Source organism: Larimichthys crocea, unplaced genomic scaffold, assembly GCF_000972845.2.
Source record: "Larimichthys crocea isolate SSNF unplaced genomic scaffold, L_crocea_2.0 scaffold560, whole genome shotgun sequence".
Taxonomy (NCBI): domain Eukaryota; kingdom Metazoa; phylum Chordata; class Actinopteri; family Sciaenidae; genus Larimichthys; species Larimichthys crocea.
The window spans coordinates 212,169-232,897 of record NW_020857324.1 but is presented as its reverse complement, the minus strand read 5'-3'; the positions used below and the strand labels follow the sequence as shown (position 1 = coordinate 232,897).

The 20,729-nt window shown below is 41.9% G+C and overlaps 1 protein-coding gene across 3 annotated transcripts; it reads right to left on the bottom strand.

Annotated features, from left to right (window-relative positions):
- Positions 1–2,385: 2,385 nt before the first annotated feature.
- Positions 2,386–15,191, bottom strand: slc7a3a (solute carrier family 7 member 3a). Of its 3 annotated transcripts, none has more exons than XM_010755345.3 (12): positions 14,926–15,191; positions 8,317–8,897; positions 8,014–8,175; positions 7,396–7,579; positions 7,196–7,311; positions 6,654–6,876; positions 6,416–6,555; positions 6,086–6,188; positions 5,696–5,925; positions 5,401–5,567; positions 5,082–5,190; positions 4,819–4,970 (listed from the first exon to the last, which is right to left on the bottom strand). In XM_010755345.3, exons 2-12 carry the CDS (start codon positions 8,681–8,683, stop codon positions 4,819–4,821), a joined length of 1,953 nt encoding a protein of 650 aa, XP_010753647.1. In that variant the 5' UTR covers positions 8,684–8,897; positions 14,926–15,191. The 3 variants fall into 3 exon arrangements, with proteins under 3 accessions (XP_027132577.1, XP_010753647.1, XP_019128039.1); XM_019272494.2 differs by lacking the exon at positions 14,926–15,191 and adding an exon at positions 14,066–14,181; XM_027276776.1 differs by lacking the exon at positions 14,926–15,191 and having other exon boundaries at positions 2,386–4,970; positions 8,317–8,683.
- Between the last annotated feature and the right edge of the window lie 5,538 nt (positions 15,192–20,729).

Below are 20,729 nucleotides of genomic sequence, written 5' to 3'. Positions count from 1 at the left end.
CTTTTGCATTCTTCTTGAATAGTAGATTCTTATACCTTCACTGATGCCTTATACCAGGGTTCGGCAACTAAGTTTGGACGCGGGCCAATTTTTTTCCTGACAATTCCATCGCGGTCCATGACCATGCGGGGGGGGGGTTCTGCGTCCTGATTGGCTGAGTGAGAACCGCACGTGTGTTCTGCGTCCTGATTAATTAAGGGAGTACTGTACAAAATGCGTGTAATAAGGTGTATAAAAGTGTGTGGTTAGGGGTTTTACGGCCTTAAAACATAATTGTTAAACTTAAAAGATATATTTAAATATATTAAGCGGGCCAGATATAATTGATGGCGGGCCAGTTTTGTCGTCGTACAGAGACTCACTCGTAGCACCTCGCTCTGAATTCAAGGTGGCGATTTCATTGGCTAGATAGAATCACATGGGTAGTATGACTCTCACACGATTGGTTGGTACCTTCCAATGCTTGCTCAGTGCAGTGCTTGGATAGGGAAAAGTAATGTTACGGCATGAAATAGACTCGCCTGTCAAAAAAAAAATTCTACAATTAATCTCGGGTCCGGATGATATGGCGATCCGGTCCGGATCCGGACCCCGGTCCGCGGGTTGGGAACCCCGGCCTTATACCTTCTGATGCCACCAACAGTTGTTAGAGCTCTCACAGTCTTTCTGTTGTCCACTGCTGCTGTTTTCCTTGTCTACCTGTTCGATGTCTGTTACTCAGTACACCAGTGGTTTCTTTCTTCTTCAGGACATTCCAAATGGTTGTACTGGCTATGGCCATTGTTTGTGCAATGGCTCTGATTGACTTTCCATCTTCTCTGAGCTTAACAAATTGCTTGATTTTCATCTATAGACAGCTTTCTGGTTTTCATGTTGGTTACATCTCTAACTATAAATGCACAGACAAAACCCAAATCTGAAACTGAGTGCAGATATTCAGTGCTAGTTATTGTTTGAATAATTAATGTAACAGGGGGACCCTGGGCAATAAAACACACCTGTCAGTCACATGTTCCAATACTTTTGCTCCCATAAAAAATGGGTGGGTTCAAACAAAAGGTGCTGTCTTCTAAATTGTGTATCAGATCAAGATGTAAATACCTGGAAATAAAAGATGAATGTTGATCTTTTGTCTTATATTCATCTTTGGATGTCAAACCCAAATGTTTTCAGTCTACAGCAGAAATAAAGGAATTTGCCTCACTGTTCCAACACTTTTGAAAGGCACTGTACATGACACCTTCAGGTCGTAATCTCTTCTCACAATTATGCCTGCAATCCATTTATAGATTCATCCTTCTCCGTATTTTTAATCAATGCATGTCGAAGAAAGAAAATCATCATTTTTTTTTACTTTGGATAAAAATGTAAATAGTCATTTCACTCAGTATGAAGAATGTCATGAGGAAGAGCAGAATAAACCTAAAGTCATTTGTTACATGATAAAACACTGAAAATGGACAAATTAGGATGAACTGAACTACAGGTCAGTTTGGGGATGGAATATTGACAGTTACAACAGTTAGACAGACTGTTCCTGTGCAGAGGAAGTGTCTCTTTTGAGTGCCTTTTTGAGAAAAGAAGCCTAAACACACACAGTCATCTACCTGTTCATAGATACAGTTGTGTTTATCCTGTCAATATTCAAATCTTCACTTCAAGATGGCGGTAAACACATTGTAATCACATTACACAGCCTGTAAATAATTGATTTGAAATCAAACCCAGATAAAGTTGACTGTTTGATGTTATTATATCACAAGTGTTATCAATAATAAATGCCTGGAGATATTAATAAACATTTGACTTGTGTAAAGATGGATGTATTCTTTGAACCATGAGAGTGACAGCTGGAAACAGATTGACGTTAACACTGTGTGACCAGCAGAGGGCAGCCTTAGTCTGTGAGGGGGCTTTATTCACAGAGCTGTCACTCTCTCATAAACTGCCTGTTAAACCAAAAAGCTCATAGAATCATGGCCAAGCACGGGGAAGAAAAAAACATGAAAACATGAAAAAATACTTTGAATAACGTGTTTAAATCTCCTTAAAATAAACGCCTGTGATGTTGTGCTCAGAATTCAATCAGTACTCAATGATAGAGAAGGTTGGGAACGACTGCTTTGTTGTTTGTGTTTTGAGTGAGTGAAGACCTTTTGGTACACAGTGTTGGAATCTAACATCATATAAAGCCACAAATATGAACATAAATGGAGATAAACATTTAGAGATTATGTTAAAATGTCATAATTGTGACATGGTAGAACTATGTTGCAAGATGACAGTGTTGATATAGTTAAATACTCGGTTACATGACAAGTTGCTCCAGCAGCCTCGGGCATGCAGCTCATACTGATGTAAATGAAGTAGATAAAACACAGAGACTTTGTATCTGCCATAAGCAAGAATGATGGTTTTATTATCAAAAACAAAACATTGAAAATACAGCTAGTTTTATACATCAGCCATATGTACTGGGTAAAAAACAGAAAGACAAAATAGTTCATTGCTAATTGTGAGATAGCACTGAAAGGGAGATGATATATTCATTTTGGAAAGGCACAAGGACTGGGCCACACCACATGACCTTCATTTAATGATCGATTCATGCTGCCTGGACTTCATCACTGGCAGAGCAGCAATGAAGCATCTGAGTGTTAATCTCCAGTGAAAGTCTCAAGTCATGTCTGGCCCATGACTGTGGATGTGAACAGACAGCAGGACGTCTTACTCATGCCTTGGTGTCTTCATTGGGCAGACGGATGCTTCTTCAGGCACCAGATAACTGATTGACATCTAGAAACACTGGCAGAATCCTAATCTACCCTGACTGCACCCTCCTGTGTGTACAAATATTTTGGGAGATATGTCAATCTGACATGTCTAAAGGAGGGGAGCATTTCATATGCAGAAGTGAGAATATTTTGGGACATATTCAATACTGCATCCACCAGGACCACTCTGTCTGAAAGGGGGCTGGGGATTTGTAGATTTGAATTTCAGCAGCATCAAGTGTGATGAAATGCCTTCAAGTGTAAATTACAAAAAACATCTCTTAACAAATTATACTTAGTCATATTTTAAAGAATGCACATTTGTGTAACTTACAGCATTATACAAATAAAGGTAGTTTTAGACAAATACTGTACATTCAACAGCACTTCACTAGAAAAACAAAAACTCTATTCAAATGCTATTAACAATAAGTTAGATTGACTCCAGAGGATTGGGCTAAAAAGTTTAAATTACACAATTTAGAGACCAACTTTGAGCGGTCATTCTTTGTTTCAGAAACCTCGGTTTCCAAAAACATGTTCATTTGGTCAGAAAAGATCACAATTCGATCATTTGGTGCTGTGAGACGACAACAAAAAGGAAATACATCCTTACCAAACAGATGAGCACACTAAAAACTGTACATGTAACAATTCAAATACATCTAGAGGCATATGAATTAACTGAGATTTGTAGGAAAAGGTCAAATGAAAAATGAAAGCTATCCCAAAACAAACACTATACACATTTAAATATTAACAGCGGATCAGAACAAGTAAATAAAGAAGTCAAAATAAAATCAAGTTGAATAAAATACAAGTGACCGGAGCTTAGAAAAGCTGCCAAGATTAAGTTTCAATTGAAACTGAAGAAAAACCTTTGTGAAACCAAGAAAGTCAAAACAAGGTGAAGATGCCTCCTCATCTGTAAAACACATCAGGTACAGCTGTGCAAAGCACCTGACACAGACGTGCAGACTGGATGGATTATTTTAAAATAGAAATAGAAGTGTATGAAAGTGTACGTTTTACTCGAGTAAATACCAGACCTAAGACAGATTCAATCTTAGAGCTGCTGTTGTTACTTTTCTGGATTTCTAAGAGCCTGCACTAGTCGCACTTCGGGCTGTTTAAAGCCTATTCCAAACCTTTTCAGATATCTAGTTCAGCCTGCAAATACTATTTTAGTACAGTCATTTCAACCTGGTGCTGCGTACACATTCTGTGTGGCTGTTCTATGGGAGCATGGTGGCACAAAGGCGATAGTGTGTTCAAAATTCATTAATTCTGTAAAGCCTGAACTTCAGCCTTGGACAATGAACCGCACAGTGTTGACAACGTCGACCATGTGCTACTGACCTGTGTGCACTGAGGCCCTCATCGACACTGTAAACAACGCGGCTTCAGTGCTACCCTGCATACACAATCACAGACAGACTGCTGCAATATACAATGTTGACCCTACTGGAAGCTACTCATGTGTCTCATACAGTTTAAAGTCTAGGTCCAAGCATCTTGCCGATTGTAAACTTACTGGCTCAGGTCACAATTTCTTTTTAGTGATCTACATAGTTATTTGAGTTCACCGCCTCAGGACAGGTGACTCCACGCACAGCTACAGCGCACTTACAGAGAGGAAGCAAAGACAAATACAATTAAGTGTAACATTCTCCCTGTTATCGCCTTCAGATAATGAAAGCAGAACTTCATGAGGAGAACCAAAGTACTCTTTGTTAGTTAGGGTCCATTCAAAGCATGTGTTATAGGTAGATCCCCAGTGGGCTAAGGCTAAGTACAAACAGACAGATTAAAACAGACACATGGACAAAAGAGAAAGTGGCTCTGTCACAGTGTCTAGCCATAAAGTTATTCAGCCACCAAGTTAGAGGTAAGATGTGTGTGGCATCTTCTTGCCTCTTCTGCCTTTAAACCCAGGGCTGCGTTGCAGGCTGCCTTTACTGCAGCATCTGGCTGCCAGTCCAACCAGACAGCCAAAATGAGTGTAGCTGCTCTGTAACACTCCCCAGGTCTATGGCAGTCTGTATCAGGGGCTGCCTGCCTCCACATCACTGTCATCTGGAGCGCCGTGGTAAATCGGGCTCTTGGTTTGCAGCGTGGGCTCGTATTTACGTGGGGATGACTTGTTGGTGGCTTCACTGCTGTTCTGAATACCATAGAAGAAGTAGATGCAGAAGCCTGAAGGAGTGGAGTGGAGAGAAAAAGCAGAGAGTTACAAAATAGTTACATGAATGTGTAACACTAGAGACAGAAAACACAGTTAGAGTGTGATGTGATGTACAGCTGTACCGATAATCATCCAGACAGTGAAGCGGATCCATGTACCCAGGTCCAGCTGCATCATGAGGTAGATGTTGACGAAAACACTGAACAGGGGCAACCAGGGAAGCAGAGGAACCTGTAGGACAGAGAAATGGAGGTTGTGAAAAACTCAGCATAAACATATTTTAGAATTGACCTGGTTGTGCTGGAGGTAGCGTGAAGTGAGGCAATCAGGGAACAATGTGTGCCACAATAAATAAGAAGCGGGCATCTTTGCCTCAAATTTAGCAATGAAATCTCTTTTCCTGCAACACAAATGGGTTATTTATGACAGTTTGATCATTACCTTGAAGGTGAGAGCCTCTTTGCTTTCAGGCTGCCTGCAGATGATGATGACACAAACACCACAGAGCAGAGTCAAAATGACACAGGACACAACAGCTCCTGCATGCCCGGCCATCAGCTCTGAGAGACATTGGACCAGGACGATGCACAATATAGTGATAAGAATGGCTGCAGGGAGAAAACAAAAAGAGAGAAAGTTACTTGACGGTACAAGTTGCTGTACATCTGTGTTTTTCTCACAGGTTTAGCAGCTGGCGACAGGCTCTATCTTCAGGCCTCCTCCCAGACATACTCACAAATAATAGCAGTGGTAGCGTAAACAATGTTCCCAGAGATCTGTGTCGGGTTCTTTCGACTTGGGAAGAAGAGCAGCTTGAAGGTGAATGTCTCTTGAAGCGGGCTATCCTCCGTCTCCATTCCGTACTCGTCACCGCTGTCCCCTCCGCTTACAGCCACCTTTTCCCCTTGCACCAGCTCCACCAGCTTCTCAGTCTGGCTGGATGTATTCAGGCTGCCTGGTTGGTACCTGTGAAGGGAGAACAAAAAGAAGGAGGAATTAGATGACTAGAAAGCTACCCATGGCTTTCCATAAAATGCTTCTTTCAAACCGTCTTCATGGATAGTATGTGATTATGACTTCAGAAGACTCTAAGCATGTGCTGCTCGTGGAGAACAAAGGTGCTTACCTGAGGATGAGGACACAGATGGCCACTAAAGAGTATGCCAACAGAGTTCCAATGGACATGAGGTCAACCAGAGCTGCCAGGTCAAACAGGAAAGCCATCAGGGCTGTAAGGAGGAGTGAAAGCAGATTTCTTTAAACGTTTATACTGTGACCCGACAGAAAGAGGAACACAAAAATTACCTAATGACTCAGTTTACAACATAGACACGACATTAAAACAAAAGCAGTGACACACTAGTGACAGACTTAACAGCACAGCGTAAGTGAAGGCAGCGGAAAAATAAAAACACATTGAACAGTTCAAGTAGACAAACGGACACAGTGAGCTTACCTGCGACAATGCCAGAAGCAATGGTCGCCATGAGAGGAGTCTTTGTGCGAGAGTTAATCCTGGACAGAACACGAAACAGCAGTCCGTCCTCCGCCATGGCGTAGATGACACGGGGCATGGGGAACATAGAGCCTAGGAGACTGAGAGAAAATCAACAGTTGGTTAAATTCTTGCATATTAAAATCTTTAGGCTGTTATGTAAATGAACGGGTGGTAAGAAAACAATTTCCTTCCTTACCTGGTGGACAGAGCGCAGAGGGAGCCCACAGCCACAATGTATCTGGCAGGGGCCCAGCCGACGTAGGTGAAGGCCTCAGGCAGAGGACTTTGGGTGTTCAACTGATAGTACGGCATCATCAAGGTCAGAGCGGCAGACACACCAAAGTAGGCAAAAAAACAGATCAGCAGTGAGGCCACAATACCAATAGGTATGGAGCGCATGGGGTTCTTTGCTTCTTCACCTGTGGACAACGGAGGAAATGAAAGAAGAATTAGAAGTGTTGACGTGAGGCAAGGGAAACAAACAACCATTATAGACAATGTCCAGAGCAGAGCATAATCAGCAGCAAAAACACTGGTCAAAGAATATTTGGGAATATCTCAGATGCATTTGTGTAACACTGAATGGGCAGCTGTGGCTCAGGAGGCAGAGTGTGTTATCCACTAATCAGAGGATCAGCAGTTCAGTCCCCTGCAGTCTGCATGTTGAAGTGTCTTTTTTTGCAAACCATACATACATACATATACATTCACACACTCTACATTAGTAAAACCACTCACTTGTTGTGGCGATGCAGTCAAAGCCCACAAAGGCGTAGAAGCAGGTGGCAGCACCAGCCAGGACTCCATTGAAGCCAAATGGAGCAAATCCACCCTCACCAAATTCCTCTGCAACTCTGAGTGTCAGAAGAAGAGACGTTCAAAAACTAAAATCACAGATGAGACAGTAAGTATGAATTAATTTGCAGTCAAATACTGACTTTAAAGTATTGGTGCCGTTGGTCTGGTTGATGAAGCGTACGTAGTCTTCCTCTGTCAGATTCCAGTTGGCTGAATCCCCCTTAACAAAGCCAGAGATGATAACAAAGCCAAGGACTACCAGATTGATGCCTGTGAAGATTTTATTCACTAATGCCGACTCGCTCACGCCAAAGGCCAGAAGTCCTGAGGGCAGGAAGTACAGGAAGAGAGGAGGAGGGGAGGACAGGACAGGACAGGACAGGAGAGAAGGAAGAGACAGTTCACATTATAGCACCAGTAACAACATGTCCTGCTATGTGGGTGAATGTGTTTGTCATTCATCAGTCAGCAACACCAATCCACCAATGATTTCTTAATAACACTGCGACTGGCATGACACACTTGCTGCAATATTAGTGTGACAACTGTTCCGACTGTTATGCAATGTTTTTAATGCAATGCTAACAATGCCTTTGGAGAATCAGCAGCCCTCAACCTGTTTGGTTTGTGACCAACAAGCAAAGCAATGTCTGTTTCACAATCCTTGCATGTCTTGTTCTTTCCTCAGATTGTTTATTTCAAACTTTCCATAATATAAACTAACTAATGCATTAATGTCTTTCCTGAATCTAACTCACCAGTGAGCAGCAGGATGAGGACGAGTGCAAACAGGTCGGGGTACTCCGCTAGCACCTGCCCTGGCACCTTCATTGACATGGAGGCTTTAAAGAAGCCAGAGATCTTTTGTTCAACCAGGTTGTCAAAAGTGGAGCTCCACGCCCTGGCCACACTGGCTGTACCTGTAAAGAGAAGTCAAGAACTTATCCTTACTATGGTTCTTTATATCCTTACTTGGTTCAAAATGAATTAGACTGCACAGTGTTGTTGGTACATACACAATATACAACTGCAAAAAACTCTTGAAACTTTAGAATGCTCACCTATCACATAAGAGAGTATGAGGTTCCATCCTGTAATGAAGGCCCAGATTTCTCCAACTGTCACATAGCTGTACAGGTATGCAGAGCCCGTTTTAGGGACGCGGGCGCCGAATTCAGCGTAGCAGAGCCCTGCCAGCATGGAGGACAGAGCAGCGATGAGAAAGCAGAGGACAATTGCTGGCCCTGCCTTTTCCCGGGCAACCTCGCCAGCAAGGACATAGACACCAGCGCCAAGTGTGGCTCCAACCCCCAAGGCGATGAGGTCCAGCGTGGACAGACAGCGGGCGAATGGGGACTCTTCAACAGAGGTGACTAATGCCCGGCGACGCAGAAGGGTTTTGCCAAAGTTGGACAGCTTGTTGGCCATATTTGCTGTGACTGTGAGTGGGCGCTGTACAGGCTATGTGTTTTTAATCCTTCTCGTGTGGGTGGGTGTGACTGACACAGCTTCAACACAACACGTGTGACTGGACTGAGTACTTTGGGCAGATGGGTAGGTATTATTGATCCTTTAGTGTAGGCGTGTCGACTTAGGCCACAGGGAGTAGTAGGTCTATGGTCACAGTATTTTGCAGCAGCACCTGTGAGAAAGTAGAAGAAAACAAGAGCTCAAAACAGGGAACCATTCACTAACTGCCAGTGGTTATATTGCACTTATACTGCAACTGTTTTTGGCACTGTGGGATTAGAGCCCCTTTCTGTCAAACAGTGAACATTTTGCAGGAAAGGTGTTTGAACAGTAGGGAAAGCCATGTCAACTCATCCCACCCGGGCTGTACAAATCAACTCTGGAGCATCAACTCAGGTTGATAGGGTTTCATGGATTTCAAGTGAACACAGCAGCAGAGATGTTTCATACTTTCCTGATATATTCTTCTCCTTGTATATATATAAAAAAAAAAAAACACAATAAAAGGGAACATTTCACTGCATGAGAATTTCCAGGAAATACCTCCACCACTCACAGAACAGTAACACATCAGCAGACACAGTGGGACACAGAGAGACCTCATGAAGACAAAAGAAAACTTGAGTGTTATCCTACTAGGCTTAAATGTAATCCTAATTTTGCCTCAACAAATAAACCTGCACTAGCACACTAATACCTCAACACTCCCATGCTGCGAGAACACGCACTCTGCTACTTGTGTTCTGTTTTTTCAGCAGATAAAAGACGACGGGAAGAAGCCTGGGAAAGTCAGGTGCTGTGAAGAGATGTTATGGTTGATTTTTGGAAGCTAAATATCAACAAGGGAGAGAAAAACATGAACCAGCAGATTGATAAAGTGAACCAGCAGCATCTATACAAACAATCCAATGACCAAAAACAAAACTGCCCTCAAGGACAACAGCAGAACATTTCACATCAACACAAACACTTGTCAAACACCAGGAAAGGGTGAATGATAAGGATTACTCCAGTTGTAGTAAAACACATGTGCGCGCACACACCAAGGCCAAGGACACTTTGCACAGCACATCTGACCAGGACAGATACAATGTTTGTTTTAGGTGGAAGGATCAACACACACCTACAGGTTTGACGGGTATCACTGATTGAACAGTGAGGGAGGAGAGATTGTGAGTGACATTTGTGTCCAAGAATGCTGTAAACACACCCCACAGAAAAATGCTGGGCCTGAAATATTTAAAACAATATAGAAGATATTTTGTCCAAGCTGTGGAGAGGGATATACTGCTGCGTCTGACAGAAAGCAGACGTCCAGACTCATCTTGCTGTATGTCACAGACTGATGTTATCGTACTACACGTCTTCTGATTGTGGTGTGTGATGTTGGATTACTTTTGCTAAAGTTGTGCAATAGTTGTTTTAATTGAAATGTAACTTGCCTTGTGCAAGTTAAGTAAGATCAACTCAACGCTGCAACTCGTTTGTTATTTTAGCTAATACACATGTTGGCACATGTGAGTCCATGCAGAGCTGAACGTGTGATGATAAGGGTGCAGTCAGTTGATTTTATCTGCAAATACTACACTGTTTTTATGATCACTGATACTATACCACCACCATAACTAACCATTAACAATTGGGTGAACGTGGTTAGCCTGAGGCAGCAGGGTTTGATGTCAGGATTCAAGGGGCAGAGCTGCAGCAAAGGCAATACCACACTGACACCATTAATGCAGTGACACCCGATTCCTTGGTGTCAGTGCTGAAAAGGCGGATGGACGTATCAGTCACTTCACCGGTCAAGCAGCAAAGAGAAGAAGTGAAACACTAACCCGGCAACACAGACCAGCCAACTGTGTGGACATGTGGGTGTGGTAGCTTACCTGGTTTGTCAGCTTCTTCTTTTACTTTTTTGTTAAAACACAAGCTTACGTACTGCTTAAGGCTCGAAGTGCAAGGCCATATGAAGCTGTTATCACTGCTTCTGCTTATTTCTAACGTTTGGGGAAAAGTTCCATCCCTGTTCAGAAAGTGATAGCATCCAGTTGCAGGTGGTGGTGAATAAAAGTGATCAAGTGAAACCCCAGAGCCAAACAATGGCAGGAAAGTTATGGAATTGAATGATAAAAAAAATGTGTAACCAAGTAATGTGCACAACACAAAGTGGTCAGCCAATGTTTCAGCTTGTGAAAGTTCAGACGAGGTTCAGGTCACACAGTATGTGAGACACTTTTAGACGAAGAAGAAGAAAAATGTTGTTCAGCTGTAGATTATGTTATAGTCTAATTCTGGTGTGTTCTTGACTGCACACAGGACACAAGTTCTCACAATGTTTCAGTACAATAACAATATTCTATTAATACCATAAAAATAACATAACCTATTTATCAAAGCGCTTCTAGTCATGCCATTTCAAAAGAGAATATCCTGTCAGTACAGTTAAGTGTTGGAAGGGACAAAAAGACAAACAGTGTGAAACAATGAATTTGAAAAACAACACAAAGAGCACCCAATAATAAACATCCATCCCTCTGAAGACTGATGGTACATGGTGGATATGCTCCCACACCCCACTTGGTGTGACATTCCAGTAGCATTTTGCACTCGCACACCAGGAACTGAGATCTAAGAGTGTCAATACTGTGTCAATAAACATTTATTACTAAACTACTGTGCCCAGCTGGCTGTGATCTCCTCAGGGGTTGACCCAACACAGACAAAGGTGCTGACCTGAAACTATGCTAACTGAATAGCTGTAAAACTCTCAGAAAACTTATCTTAAAAACACTTTTTGCTGTTTTGTTGATTTGCTGGGAAAGCTTTTCTTCCATGTCTGCAGACTAAGTTGTGGCACAGTTCCCACCTAAAGCTGTATGTCTCATTAAAGCGATGCAAGAATGACCATAACCCGCTCCACGCCTCTGGGATGCTGTTAATCTTTTCCTTGTGGTTTTCACGAGGGTGCCCTGTTTGCGTATGTTGGGGCAGATTTATGCCAGTTGCATGGAGGTGTGGCCTACAACTATGCTGTCTGCGAGCTCCGCCATGCAACAGCCCACACACACCCATATGAAAAGCCCTGTGTGCTACCTGCCGCCATTTTCTGTGTTCTTCTTGTTAAAACGAGTCCACGTGACTCCCACAGAGACAAGCTGATTTGTCTTGTTGTATCCTGGTTTACTTTTATACTCGAAGTTCAGGTTTAGAATTGTGTTTATGTTGGAGGACCATGTACTGTGGTGACAACAGGCTTCAGGGATAATGGTCCTGTTACTTGACTTAACGTTGCTGCAACTGCTGCCACAGACTCTAAGAGGATTATTTGGTGAAGTAACAAAACCTGCTAACCTCATTATACCGTGTTGCTGCTCCTTGTTCCACCAATATAACACATTGCTTTGTTTTGACTGCCACTGTCGGCTGCGGCTAGCAGCTGAACAAAAGGAACAGCGTGTTCAGTACCTGCAGGGCCAAACATGCATCGAAGAGGGGGACTGACCTTACATAACCTTGGAAGGTACCTCGCTTTATGACTGTCTGTACAGTCAGTGGACCATTCTTCTGGCACACACACACACACACACACACACACACACACACACACACAATGGTTCCCCAGGTGTTTGAGCCAAAAATACATGTTTACATACATAAAGTACAATGTAGTTTCACATAAAGGCCGTGTGTGTAGTTGTTACTGTACGTGTACACTGTTGTGTGAGTATGTGTGGACACGCAGACTGAACTGAACGACCCTTCGGTCACTCTTGCCAAAGCTGTTCTCGCTGTGAAATGCAAAGTGACAAACTAATAAATCTGTTCACTTTCCCATAACCCAGTGCCAACACGACTAACAGCCACAGGAGCGGCTCTACAAACCTACACTGTCTAAGAAAGGATCATCTACACATGCCAGCATGTGACCATGTATGCAGACATTACTGATGGCAGGTTTCCTCTCAAAGTATTTAATTAGGCTCTTAATAATTAACGAGACTCCACTTTTCCCAGATTCTCCCAAAAAGTCTCAAAAAAATACGCTGGCATTTAACCAGATTTGCCTAATCTTGACCCTCGCATGTAGACTGCTGACATAAAGGGTGTGGGTGCAAAAGTCCTGAATCAGAGACCTGATTAACCAAATATGGCCAGATCTCCAACTCCCACAAGGATGTAACAATTACAGTGCAGAGCTCAGATCATCAGATATTATGTTGTTTTGTATGCACTACATTTTCACAGTCAGCACTTCTAATGAAAAACAAGAGAAATGACTCCCAGGACACAAAGATACAATATCTGAGCGATGTCAGGGACAACAGAGAAATGTAGAATTAAAATGGAATTATTATGGTCATACATGAGGGAATATATATATATACACTTTTAATTACTATGATAATTTATTAACATAAACAAGATGTGAGATGGCACTGGCATGAGCTCTATGTCACACACACACTCTTAAACACACCCAAGCAATCATAGAGAGAGAGATCAGATCGCCTGACTTTATTTCTAAACTGACTAGTGATTTACTGAGACCATCAGGGAAAAGAAATATATTCACACTTACAAGCATGCACAGGAATCACTTCTTTAGATTATATGTACATCTTTTGTTTGACTTTCTAAATATTTGCTGCAATACAGGTTTGTATTTGCACTCCAGTTTAACAGAAGCAGTGACTCAGCCAATGACTAGAATGATTAATCCATTATGTATAATGGAAAAACAGAATTCCAATGATGTGAAGTCTGAGACAGTTGAAAGTAGAACTGGACTTTTGTAGGACACTGAGGGGAAAGTTCACCAATGGGAATAACACCAAGATATTCTGGCTGTTGGACAGGACTTGTGGATAATAAAGTAATAATATAATGATCTATAGATAAGCACTATCCGGCTTGAAATGACTAAACTGGCAGATCAATTGTGTTATGTTGCGTTCAGCACTGTTGTCCTGGGATGTCTGCAGTCTGAACTTGAATTCCTGAGGTGTGAATGAAGCCTGTTTAGAGGAAGTAACGTGGCATGTGGTTACCTGCTTATTCCAATAACGTCTCCATCACGCCCCGCCAAACTATACATACCACGGCCAGCTACTTTAAATCACATTCCACACCCGGACTTTCTGCTCTGAGTTCACCACAACAATCATTTCACCTTTCTTAATTATGGATCGGCTGACGCAACACGCGCATGGGAACACCCTGAGAGAGACACCATGCTGCCGGACGGTACCCGGAAGGATGATTCACTACGGTGGCACTCACGAATATTGAGCCGACTATAAATGGCACGGGACAGAGGACAGTTCAAAGAGTCTTACTTACGAATCGTGCGGACCGAACTGGGCCAAGTCCAACTGTCCATCTACCTGAGCCTCTGTCTGTAGCCTAGCTACGTGGCTCCGGTCTGCTCTCGTGTGGTGCCTTCATAGATCACTAGAACATCGTAATTACCTAGTGTGTATATACATACACACACACACACACACACACACACACACACACACAGCTCGTGCTTCTAATGTTTTCAATGTGGTGTCTCTGCAGTTACGCGGCAGCTGTGTCGCTTGTTATAAATTGATAAATGAACTACAGAATATTTTGTAAATGTGAGTTCATCGGATTGCCAGAAATTTCGGCACTCTTTAGGGGTCTGTGAAGGCATCATCACGCCTCGGCAGAGCCTGTTAGCGGCTGTGCTAGACGGCTCGGACCAAAACAATGAATGAAAGCAGCTCTGACACGGAGACGAGTTTAAACAGACAGAGACAATGTCTTTAAACGTTTCCACACAATGCTCACGACTCTTTGACGTTAAGTGTCCCGTTTCTACTTTGCTTTGGTTTCCGTGTAACGTTTCACAGTGACTACATCAGTCCGCGCTCAAATGAGGAAAAAAAGCTCCCTCACAGAACGTCAGCTACTGTAGAAAGAGCTCAACATTTATATAAAGCTCGTCTCCAAATATTCGTATTTAATTGTAAGACACAACGCGCCAAGCAGAAGTGAACAGCTGCTCTTTTAAAACGTTATTGCGCGAGTATAACCGACAACACACGAGGGAGGATTGCGTCAGTCTAGTGTAGTAGTAAGCGTACAGGCGGAAGTCATGTCGGTAGAACAAACACGACTTGTGTAAAAATGAAACGTGTTACAGTATGAATAAAATATGAAGGCGGTGTTACCTTTAATATCTGCTGGTCAGAGGACACGGACGCGGGATAGGGATGCTGTTGCCGTGGTTGCTGATGAAATATCCCGCTCGGGTGTGCTCGCTCGTGCTTTTGATCAGCTGGGAGGAGCGGGAAGTATAAACAAGTTGACGTAGTGGGAGGCGGAGCTTTCCGGTCTTCAGTGGAAAATGGAGGTGAAGAAACTCTACGGTTCGGATAGAGTCGCAGCGATCTGGTCAACACACACGAGAGCTCGAACAACGAATATGAAGATGAATAAAAAGAGATGGATGCATGTACACAGATACGAGGGCGCGTGTGAGAGAATGTGTGTTCCGTGTACGCGTGCTTTCCCGTAGTAATGCCCAAATTTGGAAATATTGCGTCAGTTTCCTCCCGTCTGACAGCTATGTATAGGCCCTGGCCGCAGACTCTGCACGATGTCCGCTGCTGCTTTGTTCGACAGATTCAAAGACAAGGAGGGAAAATGATTTGTTTCATGTGCACCTGCACCCAGGGCCGGTTTTAGCTATGGGCAATGTGGGCGACCGCCCAGGGAGCAGTCTCCGTCAGGGCGCACGAGCGCCCGAAAAAAAAAAATCGCCATTTTTCTATACCGCTCATCAAGCGGTTTGTTGTTGGGGGTGTTGTTCGCCCAGGGCGCAAATGTGGCCAGAACCGGCGCTGGGTCAAACAATGTCATTTTCGACATTTGATTCTCATGTCATTCTCATGTCTCAAGTCAGGCCTCACCATGCTTAATGTCACCACACATGGCCTGGGTATGATGAAATTCTGGGACATTATAAATATGAATGAGGGGGTCATAAATAGGAGAGCCACTTAGAAACCAAGTAGTCTGATGCAACACTAACACTGTGAAATCAGTACCTCACAATGTAAGAAAAATCATTCCTTTTTCACTTTACATCAAATCAACAGACATTATTGAAAATGAAAAATGGTTCAATTCAATTCAATATTCAATTTGTTTGTTTGTTTTAATACTGTGACCAGAAAATGGAAAATGGAGTTGGACATTTTAAAGTTGAAAATAATAATTCTCATATAAATCAAACTATGCAATGAACAAAACAATCTCAAAATGTCTATTAATGTGCACTGTCCCGTAACTTTAAAGGTCCAGTGTGTAAGATTTGACATCAGACACTGACTGACAGATGTTGTAGAGTGTTGTTGTCCAACCGGCTCTAAATAGGGCCTTTCACATGTTTGAGGACACTGTAATTTAACAGCAACTACACTTCTAGATGTCACTACACACTGGTCCTTTAAACTATCCTTAAATAAATACACTTAGTGACTGTCGTCAGCTTTTAATCGAATTAAGCAGTCTTATAGATATTCCAGTTTCCATTTTTCTGAGTGCTTTGAGGAGTTTAAAGACATCCATGTTGGCTTGAGACAAAATAATACCACAATGCAACATTTGCTGAAGGGGATTGTATTGTATTGTATGTTTATATTTGCTGAAGGGTATTGTATTGTATTGTATGTTTATACCAGAGCTGTGGAATATCAAACCTAAATCAAATCAAATCAAATCAAATCAATTTTATTTGTATAGCCCAAAGTCACAAAATACATTTGCCTCAGAGGGCTTTACAATCTGTACAGGGAGTGACACCCTCTGTCCTTAGATCCTCGGTTCGAGTGAGGAAAAACTTGCCCACAAAAAACCTTTAACAGGGAAAAAATGTGGAAGAAACCTCAGGAAGAGCCACAGAGGAGGAATCCCTCTCCCAGGACGGACAGACGTGCAATGGATGTCACGTGTACAGGACAAATCAACACAAACATATTGTACAATTACAGGGGAAAGAACGATCAGTGAAAAAATAAAACGTATTCGACTACCGTGGCCTCAAATGCCCAGCACATTTCTTCATTTATCTAAAATGACAATGAATTACAATGAATGATAAAATGACCACAGTAGCAGATATGGTAGCAATAATGACAGTAATATTATGCGTAGTGGACGTCGTGCAGGATCACAGCAGCAGCCACGATCCACGAGAACCTGCTGGGCGACAGAGCACAGAAACTCCGGGGAAGTTTGGTTAGTAACATGCATTAATGAGACATGTCCACAGATGGAGAGAGAGAGAGAGAGAGAGAGAGAGAAAGAAAGAAAGAAAGAAAGAAAGAAAGAAAGAAGGAGAGAGTGAAAGTGAAAGAGAGGGTTTTCGGTAAGGGAGATGTGACTGCATCTTCAACCAATACCGTGCCTGGCTAGGCATAACCCTGGGGGGGGGGGGGGGAGTCCCCTGGCAGTCTAATCCTATGGCAGCATAACTAAGGGATGACCTGAGCCAGCCCTAACTATAGGCTTTATCAAAAAGGAAAGTCTTAAGTCTATTCTTAAAAGTGTTGACCGTGTCTGCCTCCCGAACCCAGAATGGTAGTTTGTTCCACAGAAGAGGGGCCTGATAGCTGAAAGCTCTGGCCCCCAATCTACTTTTGGAGACTATAGGAACCACAAGGAACCCAGCGTCCTGAGAGCGCAGTGTTCTAGAGGGGTAGTAAGGTATTATGAGCTCTTTTAGATATGATGGTGCCTGACCATGAACAGATTTGTAAGTAAGGAGAAGAATTTTAAATTCTATTCTAGATTTAACAGGTAGCCAATGCAAGGAAGCCAAAATGGGAGAGATGTGATCTCTGATCTTGGTTCCTGTCAGAACACGTGCAGCAGCATTCTGAATTAACTGCAAAGTCCTAAGAGACTTAGCGATGTTACGTAAGTGGAAGAATGCAGTCCTCGAAATTTGTTTCATGTGGACGTTAAAGGACAAATCCTGATCAAAGACAATTCCAAGATTCTTTACAGTGGAGCTGGAGGCCAGGGTGATCCCATCTAAAGTAATTAAGTCTCTAGAAAGAGAGTTTCTGAGGTGTTTGGGTCCAATTACAAAAACTTCAGTTTTGTCTGAATTTAACATAAAAAAATTGTAGGTCATCCAACTTTTTATCCTTAAGGCATGCTTGGAGTTTAGTTAACTGATTGGTTGCATCAGGCTTGATTGATAAATATAATTGGGTGTCGTCAGCATAACAATGAAAATTGATGAGTGATTCCTAATAATGTTCCCTAAAGGAAGCATATATAAACTAAATAGAAGTGGTCCTAGTACAGAACCTTGTGGGACTCCATGACAAACTTTGGTATGCATGGAGGATTCATCATTGACGTGAACAAACTGAGATCGATCTAAGAAATACGATTTAAACCAGCTTAGGGCGGTTCCTTTGATGCCAATTTGATGTTCTAGTCTCTGTAAAAGAATTTGATGGTCAATGGTGTCAAATGCAGCACTAAGATCTAACAGGACAAGTACAGAGATGAGTCCTTTGTCTGATGCCATTAGGAGGTCATTTGTAACTTTGACTAATGCGGTCTCTGTGCTATGATGCACTCTAAATCCTGCTGCAACCTGCATGAACCTTGTAGAGATCAGGGTCATGGGCCAGAGACACATAACCTGTGTTTTAAGGAAAATATGTTTGTCCAAGGTTATTGTTGTAGTCCAAAAAAGATGCAGAACTGAGTGTGTCTATATTGGATGTACTTGCACAACAAATGAAGTGTCTCCATCAATTTTTTCAGAGAATTCAGAGAAGTCATTCAACTATTGAAATGTGTTGCAATAAAGCAGAAGGAAATGTGGAAAGAACTGATTTCATAGAAAAATATAAACCATCTTTATTTGTCATTTTTATATTTGTGAATTTTGATGTTTTGATGACTTTTGAATTAAGACTGATTCTAAAATCCAGCTGCAAGACGCCCTATTGACTTGTTTGACTTGGTAAAAGCCATGTTGTTTCGGGGTCTCGTTTAGCTCAGTTGGTAGAGCAGCCGCTCCATGTGTGAAGGCTCAGTCCTTGCTGCAGAAGCCCAGGGTTCAAATCTGACCTGTGGCTCTTTCCTGCATGTCATTACCTGTCTCTCTCTCCCTACATTCCTGTCAGCCTTCAGCTGTCTCTGTCAAAATAAAGCTTGGAAAGGCCAAAAAAAAAGACATTTTTAGGAATATACACAATGTACACTTTGACTTGGCTCCTATGCAACACAGATAGACATGGCACACAATAAATCAGGACCTGCATGAAAGATCTAATTCATTTTAGCTCATATGGTGCTTAACGTTTAGTGTTAAATTCAAACCACCTTCCAAAAAATGAGCTTGCATGTGTAAAATGCTCACCACTCTGTGAAAGATTGCTTTGGTAAAAAGAGCAACAATTTAAGAATAATGTTTCTCAATGTAAAAATAAAGAATCTGTGGATTTCATCATCTACAGTTCATAATATCATGAAAAGATTCAGATTCACAGCAAGGACTGAGCTTTTGTACACAGGGCGGATGCTCTACCAACTGAGCTGAACTAAACGACACCTATGTGATTCCTGTTTCAAACTAAATCAATAACTTGACTCATTTCTTGGGAGGAGACGTCAGACAAATATTTCGTAATAAAATTGGACTTCCTAAAACCTCCTTAACTTGGTCTTAGTGCACATGGCATGATGGAACACTATATACATTTACATATATATTGTGTATATTATGTATTGAAGCAACACATATTTCCAAGCAGGGAAGGCCTAGCTAATATTTAGCAAGATAATCCCAAACCTCATTCAGCATGTATCCCAACAGTATGGCTCTGTAGTTAGCACCTGGAGTCAGGTGCTACACCGGGCATTTGCTATCAGAGCCCCTTGGCTTTGGAACGCCCTGCCTGAGGACATAAGGCTTGCAGAATCAGTAAATTCTTTTAAATCACTTCTTAAAACACATTTTTAAAGGGTTGCTTTTATGTGATGTCACCTTTTTAAATTTTTAATGTTTATTCATTTATTTATTTTATTTCTATTGTATTGTTGTTTTATGTAATTTATCATTATGTTTTTTTTTATGCAGTTTTATGAGTCGAAATGGCAAGAAGGGCGGGGGTGTTGCTGCCATTTTCAAATCAGTATTTCAGTGCAAGGACATTACATTTGGTGATTTTAGCTCTTTTGAATATCTGTTTTTTAATGAAGGGTGATCCAAAAGTCCTTTTTCTAATCATTTATAGACCACCAAGGTACTCAGGAAAATTTACTGATGAGTTTGCTGATCTCATGTCAGTTATCTGCACTGACTACAACTTTTTTATCGTAACTGGGGATTTTAACATTCACATAGACAACAACATGGATACTAATGCCAAAGACTTCTGTTCTCTACTTGACACCTTTGGTATCTCTAAAGGTGTTGACATTTCTTCTGTTGTTGTTAAGGACTTGGCTCTTTCTGATCATTTATGTGTGTTCTTTGACTTACAGATAACTCCAAACATTCAGATAACCTCTGTGTCTGTTACATAAGGTACATAAACGAGAATACTAGTGCTAAGTTTATGGAGGCTATAGCAATGTCACCAACTGTGAGCGCAGAGACAGTTTTTGAACTCCTGGATAATTTCAACTGGAAAATCTCAAATGTCATGGATGTTGTTGCACCTATTAAAACTAAGATGACCTTGAGTAGACAGAGATCACCATGGAGGAACACTATGATGGTAAAGGCATTGAAAACAGAATGCAGGAAAGCAGAGCGTAAATGGAGAAAAACTAAACTCGAAATTCACCACGACCTCTACAAACAAAGTCTCAGTAATTTCAACCATGAGTTAATCAAGGCTAGACAGCAACACTTCTCTAAAATTATTAATAAGAACATCAACAACACTCGCACTCTTATTGCTATAGTTGATAAGCTTACAAACCCCCCAAAAGAGAT

Excerpts from the sequence above, each read along its gene's own strand:
- slc7a3a (XM_010755345.3), bottom strand. The coding sequence starts at position 8,683 with ATGGCCAACAAGCTGTCCAACTTTGGCAAAACCCTTCTGCGTCGCCGG. Across the intron at positions 6,877-7,195 it reads TGACTGCATCGCCACAACAA|GTGAAGAAGCAAAGAACCCC; the intron begins GTGAGTGGTTTT and ends CGTTGTCCACAG. Across the intron at positions 5,926-6,085 it reads ATCTGTGTCCTCATCCTCAG|GTACCAACCAGGCAGCCTGA; the intron begins GTAAGCACCTTT and ends CTCCCTTCACAG.